The sequence below is a fragment of the Anas acuta genome, chromosome 1 (genome assembly GCF_963932015.1).
Source record: "Anas acuta chromosome 1, bAnaAcu1.1, whole genome shotgun sequence".
NCBI classification, from domain to species: domain Eukaryota; kingdom Metazoa; phylum Chordata; class Aves; order Anseriformes; family Anatidae; genus Anas; species Anas acuta.
In genome coordinates this window covers 126,188,356-126,210,593 of record NC_088979.1, presented here as the reverse complement: position 1 = coordinate 126,210,593, position 22,238 = coordinate 126,188,356, and the positions used below count along the sequence as shown (strand labels likewise).

The 22,238-nt window shown below is 35.6% G+C and overlaps 2 protein-coding genes across 9 annotated transcripts in view; one reads left to right on the top strand and one right to left on the bottom strand.

Moving 5' to 3' along the window:
• Nucleotides 1-13,922, bottom strand: part of FERRY3 (FERRY endosomal RAB5 effector complex subunit 3) — a 24,388-nt gene extending 10,466 nt beyond the window's left edge. For 2 of the 7 annotated variants that reach the window (XR_011088571.1, XM_068654090.1), the window contains exons 1-10: nucleotides 13,715-13,818; nucleotides 13,303-13,500; nucleotides 12,874-13,019; nucleotides 11,491-11,672; nucleotides 8,444-8,543; nucleotides 8,229-8,350; nucleotides 6,731-6,837; nucleotides 5,918-6,115; nucleotides 2,226-2,354; nucleotides 1,040-1,108 (exon numbers count right to left, since the gene is read on the bottom strand). Coding sequence is in view for 6 of the 7 variants with exons in the window: in XM_068654090.1 (XP_068510191.1) it covers nucleotides 1,040-1,108; nucleotides 2,226-2,354; nucleotides 5,918-6,115; nucleotides 6,731-6,837; nucleotides 8,229-8,350; nucleotides 8,444-8,543; nucleotides 11,491-11,672; nucleotides 12,874-13,019; nucleotides 13,303-13,480 (1,231 nt within the window). In the remaining variant the exon portion in view is untranslated. Of the gene's footprint in view, nucleotides 1-1,039; nucleotides 1,109-2,225; nucleotides 2,355-5,917; nucleotides 6,116-6,730; nucleotides 6,838-8,228; nucleotides 8,351-8,443; nucleotides 8,544-11,490; nucleotides 11,673-12,873; nucleotides 13,020-13,302; nucleotides 13,501-13,714 lie in introns of those variants that run through there. The other 5 variants (XM_068654095.1, XM_068654133.1, XM_068654111.1 and 2 more) reach the window with 5 other exon arrangements.
• On the top strand, nucleotides 13,787-22,238 carry RAD51AP1 (RAD51 associated protein 1). Of its 2 annotated transcripts, none has more exons than XM_068654152.1 (9): nucleotides 13,787-13,937; nucleotides 14,277-14,393; nucleotides 15,844-15,985; nucleotides 16,770-16,879; nucleotides 17,211-17,279; nucleotides 17,920-18,072; nucleotides 19,394-19,549; nucleotides 20,485-20,625; nucleotides 21,519-22,238. In XM_068654152.1, the coding sequence occupies exons 2-9, from the start codon at nucleotides 14,321-14,323 to the stop codon at nucleotides 21,644-21,646; spliced, it is 972 nt and encodes a 323-aa protein (XP_068510253.1). In that variant the 5' UTR covers nucleotides 13,787-13,937; nucleotides 14,277-14,320; the 3' UTR covers nucleotides 21,647-22,238. The 2 variants fall into 2 exon arrangements, with proteins under 2 accessions (XP_068510253.1, XP_068510245.1); XM_068654144.1 differs by having other exon boundaries at nucleotides 13,862-13,937; nucleotides 14,350-14,393.

The following is a 22,238-nucleotide window of genomic DNA, read 5'->3' as shown; positions in this document are numbered from 1 at the left end:
ATAAATGACCTTAGAATTTAAAACAATTCATAACAATGGGAAGATTAGTTACAAAGCTGCTTTCAAGAAGACATCTTGCCAGGGAGATTTTTAGGCTTGGTTTTCATTTATCAAAGATAAAGAAGCAGTAAATGGGCAGTGAAATGCAGGTCTCTGCACCTTACCTTTCTGCTGGAGAGCAAAACATCTATACTGGAGTCAACAAAAAAGCAGGTATACAATACCACTACTGTTCCAGTCAATAGATAAGCATCTTCCTTCAAACCTATTTTCACTGGCAATTCCAGTTAAGACTTCCTTTGCACTGGATTATCTGAAGAATGGGTACGTACTCCTTCCTGATGATGGCTAAGGTAATCCCCAGCAATGTCCATCTAATAGTAATGATACGCTTCCCACTGCAGCAAGATTTTACTGGGATTTATCTATTAAGGATCAAAGCGGATTTATAATCCACTTATATGACCAAGATCTAAGACAATCTTGAAAGCAATTTTAAGAAGCCCTCCTATTACCCATGGGTTGTATGGATTTGTCTTCTTCCCCTACACCTCCAACTGTGCATTCATCTTCAAACTCCACAGCAGCTTTCCATGGTAAAAATCACAGATTCCCTCTTTTAGAGAAATGCATTCTTACATTCTCAAAGTTAAAATACATTCCAAAATGCTTTACTGGATCAGAACAGTGACATATATAGTTATTTTCACAAAGTCATTTGATATTATCTGTGTTTCATTTTTTTTTCCAGAATCCTCAGAGATCTTTTTATCTCCCCTCAAATTCTGAAGAGAAATTTTAGGCATAGAGAAGTGATTTGCCCCACAGTCATATGACGTGGTGGCAAAGCTGGGAATAGAAACCAGATGTCCTGACACCCAGTTCTCTGCCTTAGCCACAAGAACATCCTTCTCCTCTGATTGAGGTCAACTTAGGTTTAGTTTATAATTTATGTTCTGAATTTAGAGCTAAAAATGTGCATCCATAAAACAAAATTTGTTCTAAGAAGAGGGGGGGAAACCTCTTCAATGGAACTCACCTGGTAAAATATTTGACTGGTTTCGTTCAATATTCTTGGATTTATCTTCAGTTCCACTTTCTTTATTTCCTGTATATAAACAAATACCACAAATATGAAACATAACATGTATTAATCATGCTTTGTCATATAAAATGTACTGAGATGATATCCAGCTTGAATTTTCACCATAAAGTTGGATAAATGTGAGGGTTGGACAAGAATTGCTTCTGCCGACTTCAATAAATGCTGAACTGATTATGAAATTATAAATGAACTTATCAAATTATAAGCTTTCTTTTTTAATCATCCTATGATACCTCTTTATTCAGACAAATGGAAACACAATGTTCTCAAATGGAATGCTAAACCTTCTGAATTACCCTCACAACTGCATAGTACCTTGCTATTGCTTTTTAAATAATGCATATATTTAAAACAAGTTTGTTCCCAATATTGCAAGGAAACTTTTAACAGAAATTTACATAAATCACCAATATAAAAACATCTTTCAGAATTCTCCTTAAGACTACAGCAATATGCAGATTCCTAAGAAAACTTGTTTCACCATGTACTCTTATGAATCTATTCATGTTACTGACGTATTTAAACCACACAAGTAGTTCTCTACAAGAAAAACAAAGCTTCATGATGTACAAGTACTGCCTTAACACCATGTGGTCAGAAAATTTCTATGCCATTTGTAAAAATAACTGCGAAGTAAACCATTCACAAGGATTTGGTCAATACTAAAGAGTATACACATATAGTCAATTTATTACTCCATTTTTAGTACTTATTTATATGGAGGGGAATAAGTTGTAACACATCTGCAACTTTTAAGGCTTTGACTTTCATTTTCTATATAAATACAAGTCAGGTAAGTCCATGTTGTCACCAGCAGTTTAAGCTGCAGAGGAAAGTATAATTACCCTACATATTTCCCATGCTGCTAAAGTGTGATCAGAACTTAAGGACTTTTTTTTCTCTAAATTTATGTCTATTATGGAATCAAAGACATCATGTGGACATACTGTCAGTGAACACAGGATTTCATGCAGACCTCTCTGAGTTAACTGACAAACCAGAACATCACATGTTATTGATTTGTAGATATGAAGAAGAGTGAAATCAAGTCACCCCTAACCATAAACATTCTACTGACCACTATGCTATTTCAAGGAAAGTAATTTTGGTTGTCACTGACCATGATGTCTTTTCGACTTACTGCTACGCTGTGCTCTGGCCTTAAGTACAACCTTCTGGACAATTTCAAGTTGTTCTTGAATTCCAGGAAAATGAAAATCCGTGCATTCTTGGCAAACAGTTGCAAAATCTAGGAAAAAAATAAAGATTTAAATCCACGTCATAAGGATGTGCTTAGTAACATTACATAATGCTGTTATACAGTTTAAGCAAAGACAGATACAACAGCAAAACTAAAACAAAACAAACAAAAAAGCCCTGCTGCATTTCACCTTAAGTCCTAAAAAAAGCATTACATCAGAAACAAAGTTGTTTTTTTTTTTTTTTTTAAATAAATGAATTCCTTGGAAAAAAACAACTTGAAACAGTGCTGTTATTCTTCAGACAAAATAATCCATGCAAAAAATAAACCTGAAAATAACAGCAAGAATCACAGGATCACAGAATTCTAGGTGTTGTAAAGGACCTCGAGAGATCATTGGGTCCACACCCCCCTGCCAAAGCAGGTAAAACATACATGCATTAAATGTTACCATCCTTAAAGTGTTGATGCCTTATTAATAACAGTCCCTTGATCTGTGATGCTTTATTGAAGCATATATAGTAGATATTTCCAAGAGCAGCTATGGCACCCCAGTGTGTTTTGCAAAACAAGAGCTATTACATTCATAAACAGCATATCTGGAAAGTTGGGATTACAGTTGTTTCCTCTTAGTTCTCAAAACAGAGATATGAAAGCTAAAGAAAAGTGCCATCAGCTGAAAAGAGCTGCCAGTTTCTTTTCCTGATAAGCAATGTCAGACTTGGAAAAATTAAATTAATAATTAGGATCATAACATACTGCCCCTGTAATGGATATTCTAAGCGCAGTATCCTGATGTCCAGCCTTTTCTCCATTTTTAAAAAAATGCACGGTTATCACTGCCAATGTTAAGTTAATGGCTGCCAAAACAAGCAATTATCAAGAAGATGAACTATACCAAGCAATCGTGACTTACTTCTGAGGAACCTACTTGGATTAGATCCCAAAGTACTTAATGTATTTTGATTATCTGAGGATCACCATGCAATCCTGTGAACAGGCTATAACAGGAATAGGCAGGATATAAAGAAAACCTTAATATCCTTTATCTTTTTACATCCTCTGTATCATAAAGTCTATTTTCAAAATGCTTTATTAAGTTCTGGTGTCCAAAATCTAGGAAAGAAGCAGCTCATATTCTAAAAGATTGTGTTTTCTGTGTTTATCAAGATAAACTAAGGCCAGGAAATGTTTTATTTGAAACAACAAAAAAAAAAAAAAGGAAAAGTCTCTTATTTAAATCAAAATTAAAGTTAGTTTTAGTTTACCATTTGAGTGTGCTATACCTACTTAAAATCTGAGTCATAGTAGCCCTACAAAGTCCTAATGTAAGAGGCTCATGCTAGGTAATGCATAAATACAAAATACATGAGAAGACTATTCCTCTAGCTTACAAAAAGGAACCCGAATTAAATCTGGACATTGGAAGATCATAAAAAGTTCAACTTCCTGTTAAAAGCTGTTTTCCAGAGATGGGTCCAAGTCCAATTTCAAAGGTATATTTTACTAGTCGTTGTTTAGATATCGTAAGAGATAGTGTACCCAGAAAACACTGCAGTCATGTTTTTCAGTCTTGCAAATATCTCACATATATCCTGAACTTTGAGGCAAACTGAACCATCTTTGGATAATAGATTCACCAAAGACACAACATCAAAATGTTTGTAAGACAACTGAACTAGCAAAATATATACTAAACAAGAAGGACATTCACTAGGGTCCTCAAGATGGATCTAAACAAATTAGGTCAAACAAGTAAGTTGCAAGACTTTGTAGGACTGTATGCACTTTCCATTTAGCGTTTGCTGAGCGATTGGTCTTGCTCAAAACAACGCAAAATACTTGAATAAACAGCATACTCACATGAAGCTCATCTATATCAACCTTTGCTAATCTCGAGATTAGAGAGTGATTCTAGTCCATTGCCAATCAACAGCTATTAGGTTTGTGTTTTTCCATTTTAGGACAGAAGCAGAACATTTTCTACACTTTTGTAACCCAGAAATTTAGACTACACATGACATTACCTCCCTATTTAAACACCAACATAAACGTATTATTTAAATGTCTTCTATTATAACATTTTTTGCAAATGTTATGAACCTTTGAAGCCCCTAGCACATTTACATGTATTTTTCTTTAACAGGCCTTTTTGTATGGAGAATGGTTTCTGTGTAGTGCTCTTGCAACAAACAGATTTAACAATTTTAAAGCAAATTTTCTTCTCAAAGGTATTTAGTACCTTTGCCAGAAGGTATCACTCTCACCAGACAGTAGATATAAAGAAACGTACCCAAACCTCTGTTGCTGCCTCTAGTAGTTTGAGGTCTTAGCACAACCAGATGTTCATTGGTGGTTTAAAGTAGCATATTTGATTCAGTTGGAAGAACAGAGACAATTTAAATGCAACATTTTAAAAAAGAATGGAGATGCAGACAGCTGTGGAAAGTGCTTACAGTTAAGTTTGCCAAAGTCTGTTTGGAATTAAGAGGAATCAAAATTTACTAAGGATTATATTTTATAGATTATCCTATAGTCCCGTATTTCCCCCCTCTACTTTCCCCTTTGCTGAGGCTGCAGTATCTAATTTTGTGTTTAGTGGTATTATCTATATGTCCATTTTCTCTTGATCATCTAAGATTTATGCACAAATTTTCACCGTTAATTTAAATATTTAAGCAGTAATAACAAAAAGCAATGGAAAATGAGTACAAGAGTGAAATAATACTGTGAGAATTAAACTTGGAAACCATATACAAAACAAATAGAACTGGAATTTTAATAGATACACTTCCCTCTCCTTATTACAAGCCTGATTCCACACTATTTTCAGAGTGCACCAAAGCCTACTTTCCTCCCCTTTCCAAGAAAATGCATATTAGAATTATGAAAAGTAATACTGTCTCTAGTCAAAAAGACATTTCATATGTAAATATTTAGGTATTAAATTTCAAGAGGAAGATGGCAAAGTCTACAAAGTTGTTCATAGAGAGCCTGGGTGGCCAAAATTTGAACAAGAACAAACACACGTGTCATTGGTTAGGCTTAGAACACCATCATCAATAACAGAGACCAGTTAATCAAAAGATGTGCGCTTAAAATGTCTATTAATTAAACTTTCCAAGAGTAGGTAATTAATACTCCTATTTTACTCCCATTGTTCCCTGTTAATGGAAGTTATGGTGATACAGATATTTAAAGTAAATGTATAAATATGCTACATGCTTATCAATTTTAAAACTTCAGTTTGAGTATTTCATTGCATGGCAAATTAACATTAGAGAGAAGACCCTACTGATTATCAGCTTGTGTAAGGCAGGCAAATTAACATTAAAGTGCCCACCCTAACACCTTACTTACTCAAATGCAAAACCTAGTACAGAGATACAAAAGTTAACAGCATATCAGAGTTCAAGTTACTTAGCACAGCTCTGTCCCCCATTCTTATCCATTTCTTTTTGCTTTTCCTACCCTTTTGTAATACCACTTGCAAAACATTTACTCTAGTAAATTCTAATTTTACTGTGAATACTTTTTGTGAGAGAAGACAGCAAGTCTCAAAGAGCGATGCTGGCTTTCACTGACCCGATATACTCCATCAGAGGACTCACCTCTTTTGATGCCACTGTATGAACTGATACGATTATCTACCAGTAATACCAGGCCACAGAGGGAAGTTGAGTAGAGGGACATTGCGGTTTGAAGCCTGTGAAGCTTTACTCCACTTCGATGATTACGCTTATGTTTACAAAAATCCAGCATATCAGCTCTCAGCAATCTCAAGTTATGCATGGTCTTCAACTGAGCTCCTGTACCAAATATAAACGATACAAACAGTATCATTAAATACAGTGGTATTTAATACAAACAGCAAAAGATGAAACTCATGATTATTATTAAACTGACCAAAATGTTCCCCTAAGCTTTGTGAAAAAAGATATAAGGAAAGTATAACCAATAATACAAAGTAAGTTCTTAACCACGTATGCAATTTATATGCATATCAGCAAATTACAAAATAAAGACTACTTGAGTGCAGTCAAAACAGACAGCATAAGAAATCTCTACTACCTAAACAATACTAAAAGAAAAAAAAAAATCAAGCATCCATTTTTCTGTTAATTTTTTTTGGGAACTAAATAAACACTCACATTTTAATTTATTAATCGCTATGTGTATTGATGTTAACATGTTCTTCTATACTAGTCACCTTGCTAAAGTGGATACAAATTTGTTTTTAAAATGTTTTCCATTGAGTATTTTTCAGGTAGGTAGACACTGATACAGTTTATGCTGTATTGTACTTCTCTCCCAAACTGGGAATAATAAATATATTAATAGTTAAGTACTGTAAATAAAACACGGTTAGATGCATAATTTATTAGTTACTATCTTTGGATTTACTGTCAGTTTATTTTACTTACCCAAGTGAATAGTAAAACTTTCTTCTAAAAGTCTTTGCTCTTCATAAATTCTTCCATTTCCTTCCACAGATTCTCTCAATTGACTGGGCTGAACCTTAATTTCATCACTAAAATAATGAGAAACCTACTGATAGGTTTATACTAGCTTTTGCTGACAATGAACAACGTATTGCAAACTCTATCCAAAATTTCCTCAGCTAGTCTGTGGAAGCCAAGAAACTAAACCTATTTGAACGAACTCTACTCATCTGAAGTTCTGCCCTTCTGGTACGTAACACTTCATCCTTATACCAGCAGGAAGAGTAAACTTCACTATTAGATTTATATCATCAGGCTTCTTTGTAAAGCATTTTGCGATTGAGCAATAAGAATCACAATACCTAGTTATAATGAAATGAACATATAAATAAATGGGAAAAAATCTCAGTCTATTTAGAAAACAAAACTTTATTTATGAAGGTCCTGGATATGATATTCTTTCTACCTGCCTCCCCACACACAAAATGGGAGGTTAAAAAACCAGTCAAGCCAAGTTTGCCACACTGTACAAGCTTGGAAGCTATGCAGTCCTAGGAACATATTCTGGGACTAACATGAAAACTGCAAAAGACTTCCAAAACACAGAAATTTAGACACAATCGTGAGGAAAATAGTGAGAAATCTACACGTATATTATCTTCTAACATATTTCCCCTCCTCTCTCTCTCTTCCCTCATGTTCCATACACTCTGCTTTCTTATACCAAAAGTGAACACTTAAGAGGAAGTGAAGTATTTCATACTTTATGTTCCATGCTATTTTCATCTTATCACTCACATCCATTTTAAGCAAAGGTGTCATTTTCCCCATAAATCCTTTCTGTATACATCTAAACAATCTACTCAGGTTCTTCTACTAATGAGACATGAAAAAGCACCAGGTTTTACTCCTTTCATTTTCCAAATAGTAACGAAGGTGGTAGACACTAATGATACAGCATAGGGCTCTCCTCAAGTTACAGATTTCAGTTTCCCTACTATATCCTCAACAAGAAAACAACTCTCACTATAAGTGGACAGACTGAAAGACTCCAAATATTTTAGCTGTACAGCGACGCCTATATAAAACATTAAAAAAAAGGCTTGTTATTCAAAATGTGTGACACTTCTACCACTTATTAAACTCTAATTATTCTGTGTAATATAATTATGTGATAACAGAAAGCATTACGAAAAAGCATTCAAAAAAAGACAATGTAAATAAGGCAAAACAGGAGGAAGCTCTATACAGCTCAGACTCTAATTCAGTGTATGAGAACATTTCTTTGTACAGGATGGTTGTAAAATGTTACGCAAAGAAGAAAGGTCTAAAAATGTAGATATTTAATTATGATGGTTTATTTGCCTTTGATTCTCTTGGATTATGTTATTTAAGCAGCTATTTTGAAAGAAAGAGTACATAAAACCACGTCTTTTGAATTAATAGAGACAGCAATAAATGTCACCATGGAACTAAATACCTGATTGAGCTGTTGTTGGGATTCTTAAGGTCCTGGTGAAGTTTTATCACCCATTCCTGATATTCCTGCTTCTGGATAGCACTGGACTGTTTTAATTCATTGGTCCATTTGTTCTCCAAATCCTAACAAGAAGACAGACATAATTTGAGTGTTTTGGGTTCTCTTTTTAAGCAATTATTTGCATGATGTGTTCTAGTTCAACACATTAAGATTACCTGCTGAGATTCAAAATGCTGAGCCGCTAATGAATTTACATCTTGGTCTGTTAGAGATTTCCCTAGCTCCTGCATCACCTTATCCATTTCTGCTCCTTGTCTGAAAGGAAAGGAAATGCAGATTTACAAATAACATTTTCAATAAACTGGCAGAGGATGTGCCGTCAATGTGCGCTTGCAACCCAGAAAGCCAACAGTACCCTGGGCTTCCTCAAAAGAAGCATGGTCAGCGGGCTGAGGAAGGTGATTCTTCCCTTCTACTCTGCTGTCATGAGACCCCACCTGGAGCACTGTGCTTAGCTCTGGGACTTCCACCACAAGAAAGATATGGACCTGTTGGAGAGAGTCCAGAGGAGGGCCAAAGATAATCAGAGGGCTAGAACACCTCCCTTATGAAGGCAGACTGAGGGTGTTGGGGTTGTTCAGCCCAGAGAAGAGAAGGCTCCAGGGAGATAATACAGAGGCCTTCCAGTACTTTAAGGGGGCCTACAGGAAAGCTGGGGAGGGACTCTTTATCAGAAAATGCACTGGTAAGACAAGAAGCAATGGTTCTAAACTAAAAGAGGGTACATTTAGCTTAAACATTAGGATGAAATTCTTTACTTTGCAGGTGGCGAGGCATTGGAACAGGTTGCCCAGAGTTTGTGGATTCCCCATCCCTGGAAGGGTTCAAGGCCAGTTTGGATGGGGCTTTGAGCAACCTGGTCTACTGGAAGTTGCCCCTGCCCATAGTGGGGAGGTTGGAACTAGGTGATCTTTAAGGTCCCTTCCAACCCAAACCATTCCATAGTTCTATAGAAAATTCTGCAAATAGCTAAAAGATATGTCACGCAGTACTTTATCTTTCTGCTTTTTTTTTTTTTTTTTGAATCAGAATCCATATATTTCAAGTCTTCCTGCAGAGATGTCCACAAGATAAGACAGTTTCTCTAGATACTCTAATCTGGATCACTCCACTGTCCTTATTATTTGAAGAATTTTAACTAATACGTGGTCTGAACTGTCCTTGCTGAAATTCAATTACTGTGTTTTTTGTCTATTTTTCTACCAGGACACAGAAAAATCAACAGCTCTTCTCAACAGAAGCATCCCTTTACGCAGGATGGACTGGGGGAGGGATCTAGAAGACCTTACAAGGGGAACATTCTGAAGAGTCTGATAGGAAGTAAAGTATATAACAGTGCAATGGATGAACTGCATTTTACAACAGCTATTTAGTCAGACACTTAATGCTGCCAATGTTAGAGAGGAGTTATTTATTTTACTCCTTTGAGTTAACAATTTGATCCAAAAATAATGGAAAAGTCACCGAACAAAGTAAAAAACCAGTAAGTTTTCAGTCCCAGAACATGAAGAATAGTTTTCTTTTACTGAAAGCAATTAGAAACTAGATCTCTCAACTTTTATGCTAAAACCATACATATTTTCAATTTAAAATAGCTATTATTTTTAAAAAGCAAGTCCTGTTTGTTTTTTTTCCTTTCAATTAAGAATAAATTAGAGTCCATACAATGTATCAAATAAAATTTCTAGATACTAAAGCCTGTTAAAAACAAAAAGACCAATACAATTTTTTAACTCTTGCCCAGGCTAGATACCATAATCCAGAGACAACTGTTATTTTGAAATGGACTTACTCGATTCCTTGTGTTGTTTTTTGCCACCAAGCACAAATGATGCAGACATGGTAAACACCAGGAAGTAGGCTAAACACACTTATTTTTAACAGCCAGATGAGTTTCCAACTCTAGCTACATTCAAAAAGGGGAGCTATAATTGCTAGGCTGTACTGCTATCATCAATTCACCCAAATATCTCGTCTCTCCTTTGTCTTCCTCAGTGTCCCTGGCTTCATTTGTCTTTTTGTATTCACCCCATCTTTAACAATGAATCGATTTACTTTAACAAAGACTTAGTAATGAATATCCACTACACAAATTTGAGGGTCAGGGATTCCAAATCAACTCCTGTGTAAGTAGGACATTATCTTCACTCAAGTGGGATAGTCTCAGCTGTCATCAAAATACAAACTTTCACAATTACAGCAAGCAGATACAATAAATTCCACTGAAGTCAATACACAGCTCTATCACACTGGAGCTGTACAAGATTACTGCTCTTAATACTAAGTGCTCTTTTTTCTATATATGTAGTTGAGAAGAGTCAGTAAGCAGTAAAAACCATTATGCTTACACTACTGCAACTTTTATCCCCAGATTAGAAATATATAAGATATTCAGAAGTGTTAGAAAGAAACTACAAATATGTAAAATTAATTCTGGAAGTTCTGGAAGTACACTAGAAAGAACCTATATAAACAGGTGTATACTGTGAGCTTAAAAACGAAGGGTACTACCCCTTAGAAAACATACCTACTAAGGATATTTTGGCATCTCACAAGCATTGCCAGGATTCGTTGCTAGTACCTATACTATATATTTGTGTCCATTCATTTCTTGGAACCTATTTAGTTCACGGGGGGGGGGGGGGGGGGGGGGGGGGGGAGAAAATAAAACACACAATGCACTTGCTCCTCCTCGTGGACAAAGCAGCCACCTGCAGCTTTGCAAGCTTACTGGGGAGACCACAAGGACTTTTACAAACTTCCTCTTTCTAGAGTTTCTGAATTAAAGTTTGTTCAAACCTTTTCCTCATCTTTTCATCTTGTGGAACTTCCAATTTCTTATTTGAATTATATTACAATAATGGCAAAGCATGATACATACTTAACCTAAGCACTTAAAACACCGATAGGAATGGAAATGAAACAGCAGTGGAAATTAAGTTTAAAAAAAAAAAATCAAACCTTGTACTAATCAGATGACCTTTGCTTGTGTAATTTTCAGTGCCTGAGGAGAGTGGAAGATAGCTGAGCCTAACAATATAAACGAAGCATTATATGACTAAGTTTAAAGAGGGAAATACAAAACTAAAATAGGGCTTACATTGGCAAATATAAATTGACAAGCATTATCATATGAGTTGTATACATCCATTAGTATGCACCTGTATTTTGTAGGACAACTGAAGAAAAGAATGCAGAATACCTTTCCCGAAGCTTTTTCAATTCCACATCTCTTTCACTTATTAATTCCGAGATGCTAACAAAATAATTGTGTTCCAGGTTTAACAGTGTTTCAGAAGCTGGAGAATGTATCAGATCATGATAAACATCTGCAAAATCTTCATCCCAGCTGGTTTCTTCAGGTTTTGCATATTCTAATGTTGTCTAAAAATTATAAGAGAGAAGTCTTTAAAGTCACCACATAATATAAAACAATGATCTCTCATAATGGGGAGGCAAAACCAACTGGGCATTCACACTGATGCATGTCCTTCAACGTACATGAATTATCTCCTTGATTTGAGCTGTCTGTATTCTGCTTTAGCTTTTATCATTTTCTCTCTTCTCATATTCTCTTTCAAAGCAACTAGCAGCAGAAGTATTATGGTTTTGCCAACAGTGAAGAATCATCAATTTTCACCATCAGCGTGAAAAGAAGAATAATTTAGCACTTACTATCTTAAGTATTTAAGGTCAAAAAAATAAATCTGCACAACATCATTTGCATTTGATGAAGTTTAGATAGGGTCCAAAACATCATCTGCGCAAAGAAAAACATCTTACTAGAAAGGAGGACCAAACTCTGATGTCACTACAATGTGATCAACAATAATGACTTAAGAAAAGCAATTTTTCATTAACAAGAGATAATCAGATAGATGCCAGTTCAGCAGGCTCTTCTATACTGATACGATCCTTGTATTTGCTGTGATTCCCACCAGATTCAGATGATAAATTTAGATGGTAACATTGAAGAAATGTCAAGAGATGATAAAATCATAATCCTTGCACTGAGGCAAGATTTTAAATAAATTTTTAAAGAGTTTGCCTAACCTATTCATAGTAACCTTCAGAGCAGAAGAGGGTAAACTCTTTCAATTATTTGAAACATTCCTGTGCTCACCCAATGCAGATTTTTCCTTCTTAAAGGTTAAGCTAATTTCATTTTATTCATGTTCATCAAGGCATACAATTTGTTCACAGTTTTCTTTAGGAGACTTCATTGGTATGTTTGACATTCTGGATGGGATCAACGCAAATCTTGTTCTTTGATTCTAATGTATCATAACTCCTAGATCTAATTTTGTTTGACAGTCACTATCTATTTTACTTCTCCGTTTTGTTTTTTTAACTCTACTAAATTTTTGCCAGTAATGAGTTAAATTCAGGAAAAAACTGACTAATAAGTTCCAGGGTGAATACCTAATAATCACTTTGGAATAAAAGGAAAAAAATCGTAAGAATTGTAAAAATGAAATTTCCATGTAATTTTGTACCTTCACAGAAGTGATTACATCTGCATACATGTGCACACACATACACACAAATCAAATTCTGAACATTAATTTTTCAGCCTTAGTCTTACCTCTTTATAAGCTTTAGACCAAGCATCTGCCAGCTGGTTTATGTCTACTTTTCCTGATTTCACTGCTTCCAGAGCCATTTCAGCTTCTCTATCATAATCTTTTATAGTTTCCTCTTCTATGAACTTACTAAGAGATTGCTTCAGGTCTATTATAACAAACAGAGAATGGCCCATCAACAAAACCATCTAAGTGGAAGTATCAGCAATCAACTAGGAAACATAGAAAGATTTTTTTTTTCTGAAAACCTTTTACTTAGGCACTTTCCTTCTAGTACTGATAGCCATTTTCTTAAATGTTTAGCTATTAAAAAAAAAATAAAACATTTCTACTAAGTACCTTTCTTTTGGTTTCTTCAAGTGTGGTGTAAGGGATTTATGGGCATGAATACGTGACACTAAAAATTCAAAATTTAAAAATTCAAGTCTTACCATTCTCTATAAAACATGGCAGGTTGTGCAGAAGCATTAGGCGTCCATGCAGATGACTGACATTTTCTTGCACAGGAAATTTAAGGGGCACTGTCAGCACTAGGTGCTGATTTCCAGCATTGAATTCGTACACATAGTCTCTCTCCCTAATGCAGACGTTTCCTTTATTAGGCTTCATCCTCGAGCTGGTTTCCTGAACTAGCAATAAAACGTTCATGAGTTAGATTCTAGTAAAACCATACACAAATACGCTAACAAAAAGCGTGTTTTGTTAACAATTAACAACTTCTGGTTTTTAAAACTTTAAAACCTGCATTTTTCATAAATGTTAATCTCATTTTTGACAAACCCAGCCCCAGCCATTCTGCGATGTTAAACCAAGCCCCAGCCGCTTACCCCCACCACCACCTACCCCAAACCCGAGCCGAGGCCGGGCCGCGCGGCCTCCCTCCCCGAGCCGCCCCCCGCCCGCCCCGGCCTCACCTCCGCGCCCCGCCGCCCCCCGCTGCCGAGCGGGCGGCGCCAGCTTCGCGTCCGCAGGCGCAGATTCGCCACCAGCCGCCCCGTGGCGAATGTGCGGGGCGAGGCGCGGGTGGTGTCGTCATGGCCGCGGGAACGGCGCGGCCGGTGCGGAGGTGAGGGATGGGGGGGGCGGGCGTTTCCTAGAAAGCCGGCGGCCGTTGGCGGCCGTTACCCGGCCGTTACCCGCCCTCGGCTGAGGGGGCCCGGCCAGGACCCCGACCCTTTGCTATAAGGGCAGCAAGGCCCTGGATCGGGTTGCCCCGAGAAGCTGTGGGTGCCCCATCCGTGGAGGTGTTGAGGGCCAGGCTGGGGAACCTGGTCTGGTGGGAGGTGTCCCTGCAGGGGAGTGGGGCTGGGTGGCTTTGAGGCAGAGCTCAAACCCTTCTGTGGCTCTTAATAACCTTACAGTAAAACATCTGGACGTGCGTTATTGTTTTCCTTAAAATCTTGAGTTACCCGAAGTCAAGTATTAGCAAGTCAGGGTTCTCACTCCCAAATGATTAACGCTGTGCGGTTTTGCCACAGGAGCAAGAAGGTTGTTGATTATTCGGAATTCGGGGAAGATGATGGTAAGTGATGTATTTCTGTATGTAACAAAAATGCCAAACGCTAATGCCACTACCCAAAGCATCAGTGGAGTGTTTGTAATGAATCACTTCAGCAACAAGACTTACTGCTTTTAGTGGAAGTAAACTGTGCACACTGTTAAAAGTCCTGATTCAACAGGAATATGATGACTGTAAGCCAGGGTATGCTAACAGTTTATTAGGGAACTAGTGAATACACTGTGTTATTGCAAGAAAATTGTTTCTTTCCCTGCCTTAGTTTTCAGAGAGAATTGCTTGTTCCATGTCCTCCTGAAGATCAGTTCGCAGGACTGTAAACCAGAATATTGTCAGGAATTGTGGATTGTCTGTACGTAGACCTAACATTCCTATTGCAGCTCTGTACCTTGATGGGTTCTGGGTAAGAACTTAACAGTCAAATGTTGAGATTCATTGATAAGAAAAATAGATTGCAGGCTATTTATTTTCATGACAGTCCTTCTTTCCTCTGAACCCCAATTGGTGTCACATGTTTTCGGTACTGAATTTGGGTTTCCTTACTTTCATGGATTTGGACTATGGATTTTTTGTTGCTCTTGGTTGGTTGTTTTCCTGCTTGCTCTTCATCTGTTTGTGAGATGAATTTAATAGTGTGAAGTGATGGGAAGGAGAAGGTGAAGTAAATAATGTTGATGGTCCCTTGCAAGTCCTGCAGGTTAGTGCAGAGCTTTAGTTTCATGAGTTTAAATGTGGTGCATTACTTTTCTTAGTCTTTAAGTGACCGTTTGTAATATTTAAACAAAAGTTAAGTCACTTTTCTTCTGTCCCTCATGGTTTGTTTGTGTTTGTTTGTTTGTTTCCTCAGAATTGATCATATATATATATGTATATGTTCTCTGGCATTTAGAGAGCACTGAAGACCATTGTACTTTTTTCCTTATTTTGTACTGTGAACTGCAGTGTCTTCAGTTGGAAGAAAGGTGGTTTCTATGCCTTCTAATTTTCTTGGAAAACTCAAGAAAATACATTGTATTTGCTAAGAGGCAATATGAGAAAGCTAGAAAAAGGGAAGCAGGAACATTTCTAATGAACAGGAGTCATTAATGGGAACAATTCACAAAACCTCAAGACTCTAAAACTGATTAATGACAATGATTGATATTATAAAAATTATTGTTCTGTATATGAAAAGGTGAAACTTTAGTTATTGAAATTCTGGTAACAAATGATCACCATTAAAACAGATGTGAAAGAAGTCATGTTAAATTTTCATTAAAAATACTTTTAAGAACAGTACTGTTACACTTTTTCTTTTTCTTTTTCTTTTTTTTTCTAATAGTGTTGATGTCAAAAAGGCTATGTTTGGTGTTATTTTCAGTGTATGATGAAATTGGGTTGAGTGACTTCTTTTTGGCCACATGGAAGAATATATTGGAGGAAACCTAATTACTATTTGTTGTTATTTCTTAAATAGATGAAGACTTTGCATGTATAGCTGCACCTTTAAGCAAAAAATCCAGAACACAGCTGAAAGAACCAAAGAAGGAGAAAAAAGAGAAGCAAAAAATAACACACAAAGAATTAACTCCATTTCAAAAGCAGGCACCTAGTAAAAGGTGAGAAGTGTTGAAACGTGGTTAACTGTGTTTGAAGAAAGAAGCTGTATTTCAATAGTAGTATTTGTGGTGGTTTTTGTTGTTGTGTTAGTTTTTTTTCTAGAGTTTTAAACAGCTGAGAGTAAAAATATGACATATTAGCGTGGTAATTATTTTCAGCTTTAATGGTGTAGTTGCAAAACAAGGGTATAATAACTTTACATAGGGTCAGAAAAAGTTGCCTGAGGTCAGTAGTGAACTATGCCTATTGTTTTTGACAGCTTTAAACTACAGCAATCTACCTGCATAGATGCAGAAACAGATTTAGGTGTCTGATCTTGTCTTGATATTTCTACAGTGCAAATTAATTGTAAGAATTCTATATTACTGAAGGACTTGAATAACTGATAACTACAAAGACAAGTTTGACTCCTTAGAAAAAAACATATTTAAAGTTTAATAGAAAATAGAGAGCCAGTGTCAATAAAAAAAACTGATTATTTTGATGGTAAAGTATTGTATCAATATTCTGTTTCAATGCGGTATTTCAAGCAAATGTTATTAGCCTTTCCTGTGATAATACCAGTTATTAGGTCTTATACATACAATGTTCCAACACCATCGTACTTGTAAGTATAGTGTGCTTTAAATATTAGTTTCTACTTTATTGAAGTCTCTTCAAGAAGTAATTCATAGTATGATGATAATTTCTTGACAAACACTGGAACTCAAAGTTTAGTAAGTCAGAGATAGATCTGTAACACTCATTTCATTGTATTATTACTTAGCCTGTTTGTTTTTTCAGAATATCCTTGGATGACAAACTCTATCAAAGAGATCTGGAAGTTGCCTTAGCCTTATCTGTCAAAGAAAAACCAACAAATATCCTTGAGGTGCAAAATTCAGAAGAACAAGGTTATTTTACAGTTCAATGCAACACTCTATTTATATGTAGTGAATTTTGACATGACTGAATTTATTTTGCAACGAAATAGCTTGAAAGTCATGTTTTATTTCAAGATGTCATTATGAAGAAATGAGAATTTCTAGCTTGTGCCTGTCTTCTTACATTCAAGTTTTTTTTCTGTGAGAAAAGTAACTTTTCTATAAGACTTTTCAAATAGATTGTTTACAGACAGATAAAAATGCTCTTTTCACTTCTTAATATCTTCACTTTTTAAAACATCATTTTCAAATATTAGTGTTCAATGTATTTTTTTAATTTTATTTTCTGGATCCTAAACAGGTAAGAAAATTGAATCAGAAAATAGGAGACCTGTTTTTACCAACTGCAGTGTAGACAGTGAACTTTTAGGTAAGTTGTTCTCATATTATATCTTTCCAAAAATAGCATTTAAATTTACATTTAAATATGTTTTTCTCTTATTTCTGATGGATTTTATTTTTCACCTATGTGGAAAAAAAGCTTACTTATTTTAAAATATTCTTAACTTTGAGGGATGCATTCATTTTTTTTGTTAAAATGTCCTAAAATTGGAAAAACGCTGCCCCTTAATGTGTCCAAAATGTCAAAGCAACAGGTAGATGAGACCAAAACATATGCTGTGCCACTGGCAGCTTTTTCATATTCCTGATTTTATTTTTGTGCTTCTCTACTTTCATTAGTTTGATTACAGATAAATACTGATAACTTTCATTCCTAGATAGAACAGTTTTGCCAGTTAAGTGGCATTGAGTACACCTCTGTACTTTACACCTCTGTACACCTCTGATGTTTAAGGTCCCTTCCAACGCAAACCATTCTATTATGCTGTGATTCTATAAAATGAGAATCACATGAAAACATGTGCAGATAACGTGCTAGTCTAACAGTGTACTTCAAAAAACAAAAATGAGCTCATGGCCCTAAGACTCAAAACCTGCTTCTTTTTGACAGAGAGAGAGAGCAGAGTTACTGTGAATTTGGATTAATTAGATCACCTTCTGTTTTTTAGGTCTTGATCAGGTTCTAGATGATGACATACCTAGGAGTGGCTGTAGGCAAGGGTTGGCAGCATCTAAAGCTCTGTCGCATCAGAAGAAGTCACTGACCATTGACAGTGATGACAGAGAGCATGATACTGACTCTGAGCGAGAGTCTGTACCAGGTAGGCTGTAGAAACCATATGCTTAAGAGTTCTTTTAATGTGATTACTTGTGATTACTTACACTGAGGTTGTATATGCAGGAAAGTGTGTACTGCTTCTAATGTATCTTTCCTCCCCTCTTACCAAAGCATTATATTTTAATTGTAGTGCTTGTTTTTGCAGTTGTATTCTGAGGTTTGCATCAAAACTGAATCTGGAGAACTGTCAGGTGTTAAGTGCTTTCAGTACTGGCTTTTTTTAAGCTTAGTAAAGACATAGCCTACCTTCTTTCCTTCTTCCAATTCTGATCTGTCTGAAAACCTTTCTGTGTCTGATTGGATGCCAGTCTAGCCCATCGCTGTAATTCTGGTAGGAGCCAACTATTGAATGCCTAGAAAACATGGTAGACACCTCTCTTTGTTATCCCCCAGTTGTTAACATGTCTGTATCCAATCTTTTGTCCTGTCCTGCAAGTCTTATTGGAAAATACTTCTGCAAGTCTTATTGGAAAATACTTCCAAAATTACCAGTGAAAATATCTGGGGGATAGTCTAGATATTGCTGTTAGAAAGTTATTTCTAAGACTTGCCAGTGTCTGTTACTTTCTTAAATAGTAAAGCTATAAGACTTGTGCAGCTGAATTTTGACAAAGTGTTTTTCCATTTTTTCCATATCTTCATATTTCCATTTTTTCCAAATTTCCATATTGCTTTCTACAACTACCTGAAAGGAAGCTGTGGGGAGCTGGGGGTTGGCCTCTTCTCACAGGTAACTTGTGACAGGACTAGAGGGAATGGCCTCAAATTGTGCTGGGGGTGGGGGTTAGGTTGGAAATGAGGAGGCATTTCTTGGAATGGGTTTGCTTAAGGAAAGGTTGAATGTGGTGCTTAGGGACTGGTTTAGTGGGTGACAATGGTGGTAGGTGATGGTTGGACCAGATGATCTTGAAGATCTTTTCCAACCTTAATGATTCTATGATTCCACATTAGAGCAAGAATATGTAAAAATTCAAAGAACTATCAAATAATTTTAACTCTTTCATCTTGCACATGTGGGATATTTTTACTTTTTTACTTGATAATTAAACAGTTTAAAGCATTATTATTTGCAGTTTCTATCAGGGTGTGCTGACTTCCAAAAAAAAAAAAAAAAAAAAGATAAATCTGTAAATACTGAATATATTATGACAGCTATTTCTTTCTCAGTTCATCATATAATTATGTGCAAAACTGTGTGCTTAAAATACACTGGTTCTTTACATTCAGAGTGAGATTAGAAGATCCTGGAGTAATAATAAATTATATTTCCTGTAAAGAGATGAAATCCCTTTTCGTTGCTATAGATGAGGAATCAGAAGACGATTCAGATTATAATGAAGATGATGATGAAGACTTTGCTATGGAAAAGAAGAAAACCAGAGGAAATAAAAAAGAAACCAAACAAAAGAGGCAGGGTGAAAAAGAAAAAAAGACTCCAACATCCAAGATTAATATTACAGGTAAGTTTCTACTAGGAATTTGAAATGAAACGTTCCTTTTGTGTACAAGAAACAACGTCTGTACGTTTGACAGGGTTTTTGTTTGATGCTTATCGTTGTTTTTCTTATTTAAAAACAAGTATTTTTAAAGACCTGAAGGAACAAATATGATTAGCTGACAAACTGATGTCAGAGTTATGATGAATAAGGCTATATGCAGAGTAAAAGGGAAACGGCGATGAGAAAAAAATCCTGAAAGAAAAAAGGCTTTATAGTAAACAAACATTGCTTACTATAAAAAAGTTTTTCTTTTTAAAACTAGCTTTTAATAAAAGGTTAAATAATATTACGTGATCTGAGGATTTAAAAAAATAAATATATGTATGTATATAATATCAGGGCATGTTCTTGCATTTACATATATGAATCTTTAATTCAAGGTTAGCCAAACAATGCTAGTACTAATAACTGTTGGGTGAAAGTGTTAAATATGCAACTTTTTCAGACTTAAGTTGTTCACTGTATTTACTTCATCTAAATAGCTTAAGAAAATTTTTACCCTTGTGTTCATCTTGTGTCTGACTTGATAATGTCTTTTAATTTCAATACTGAGTTTGCAATACATAATTTAGTTTATCTTTAGTTTTATTTATGACAGGGAATAGTTTGCTATGAATAGGTGACTGAAGAATCTTAGCTCTTAGCAATCTAGCATCTGGAACATCTTTAACAAGAAATTCTTATAGTGCTTATTTACAAACTAGTATTGAAATTCCAGCATGTAACAGGACTGACTGTTTAAATATATATTGTTGTTTGGAAGATAAGGCATTACTAACATATTCGTTTCACTCAATTCACAGAAGTCTTGCTGTAAAGGGATCTATCTATCATCTTATATAGTGTGACAATTTCTCTGTAAAAGTATTGTTCTAAGGCTGCTTTTATTTTCTAAGTATCGCCTGTAGTTCCTTCTTCACTGGTAACGGAACTAAAATCTGAGCCAACACAGATGTCCAGTTCTTCAGAACCAATTGGAAGACCTTTACATGCATCAAGTCCTGTAACAGAGAAGAAGCCTAAATGGATACCACCAGGTACCTGTGAGATTGTAACTGTAAAAAGATACATTGGTTGTTTTTAGTAAAGAATTACAGACACTTAAAGCAGACAAACAAACAAACAGCATTTTGGAACAACTACTGCCCTCTTAAAATGCAAGGTATTCTTTTAACCTTAGGTTAAAAAAGGGAAAAAAAAAAAAAAAAAAAAAGCTGTCTTCGTGCTTCTTTTCCTCTTACAGCATTATCCTTAACTCCTTTATGTGGGAAGGATAATGAAATATTTTCCAGTGTGAAGCAGATCTTAATCAAGAGATTGTCTTGTGGCCTCGTCTCTCTTATACCAGAGATAAAGAAAGCTCTTGATATGCTGTATTGTTATATATTCTGAACAAATAATAATAATGTGCTGAAGCATTCTAACTGCCTTAGTAAAGCAAATACTTAGAAGCTTTACGTTATCAGAATGTTTAAGGTGCTGCTGCTGAGTCTTAACTATTACTTTGTTTTTCCTTAATAGTTAATTTCCTTTAATGCACACATTAATGTTCTGTTTGACTCGTTTCTCTCAAGCCTTCTTTTGTCACTTGATTTTGTGTTTGATTCTGTGATTGTTGTGGTGCACCTGAAAATGCACAGTAGACCAGGAACAATGTTTTTGTGCTTGTCCAGTGCCACGTGGTGGTGTTTCTCTGTTGTGTTGCTTGTTACTTAAAACTGTGCCATACCTGCTGCACTGGCTCCCAAATAGATTGATTCCCTGCAAGTATGCTGATTTTTATGTGCTTTTGTGGTATGTTGTTCTATCCTTATTACAATGTCTTTATAATACTTTTTTGTTCTGCTCTGAATGCTATAAAAAGACAGGAGTTAGGCTTTCTTTTCTTAAAACTGCTTACACCTTCTTTTTGTTTTAAAATTATTTTCAGCTGCATCGGGAAGCACTAATAACATTGGGAAATATGCTTCGGTTAAGTCACCTACTCATGGTCTTAGACTTGGCCTCTCCAGACTAGCAAGAGTCAAACCACTGCATCCCAGCGCTACCAGTGGTTAACTGGTCGTTGACAAGGTATCACGTGAAGAACTGTGTTCACAAAAGACTTTGGAAAGCGTTTTGCTTATAAGTAGAGAGTAAAAAACCAGTGAGCAGCAAAAGCTTCATGGCATCATCTGTTTTGCGGGACAGTTATTATGTACATTTCTAATACTACAGAGTTTTTATTCTGTAAAACGCAAGGCATCCCTAGGTGCTATTGAATAATATTATTTAATCATGGTGACATCTGATCTGGTCACCAGTTCTTTTATGGGTTATACTCTGAGATAGTTTATAATAATTGTCATTCTCTTATCTGAATGTGGCAATAGTCAGAAATACTATGTCAATTATGGATTTTTATATCTCAAATGGATTCTTAACACAAGTGAAAGTTACAGTTTAAAAAATTTATGGGAAGAGACATTACTTCTACCCCTTTGTTCTTGGAAAGTTTCTCTTCACTCAAAATCTGTTAGTGTTTGCATAATTTATGTGTTTCTATTAATTATTTTTTTTAAAATGTAATATAGATATGAATGGTATTTAGAATGCTATAATAAAAAAAAGGTAAAATAAAATACTTTAATAAAATCAATTACTAAGATTA

Excerpts from the sequence above, each read along its gene's own strand:
- RAD51AP1 (XM_068654144.1), top strand. The coding sequence starts at position 13,906 with ATGGCCGCGGGAACGGCGCGGCCGGTGCGGAG. Across the intron at positions 15,986-16,769 it reads AAGCAGGCACCTAGTAAAAG|AATATCCTTGGATGACAAAC; the intron begins GTGAGAAGTGTT and ends TTGTTTTTTCAG. Across the intron at positions 16,880-17,210 it reads GCAAAATTCAGAAGAACAAG|GTAAGAAAATTGAATCAGAA; the intron begins GTTATTTTACAG and ends GATCCTAAACAG.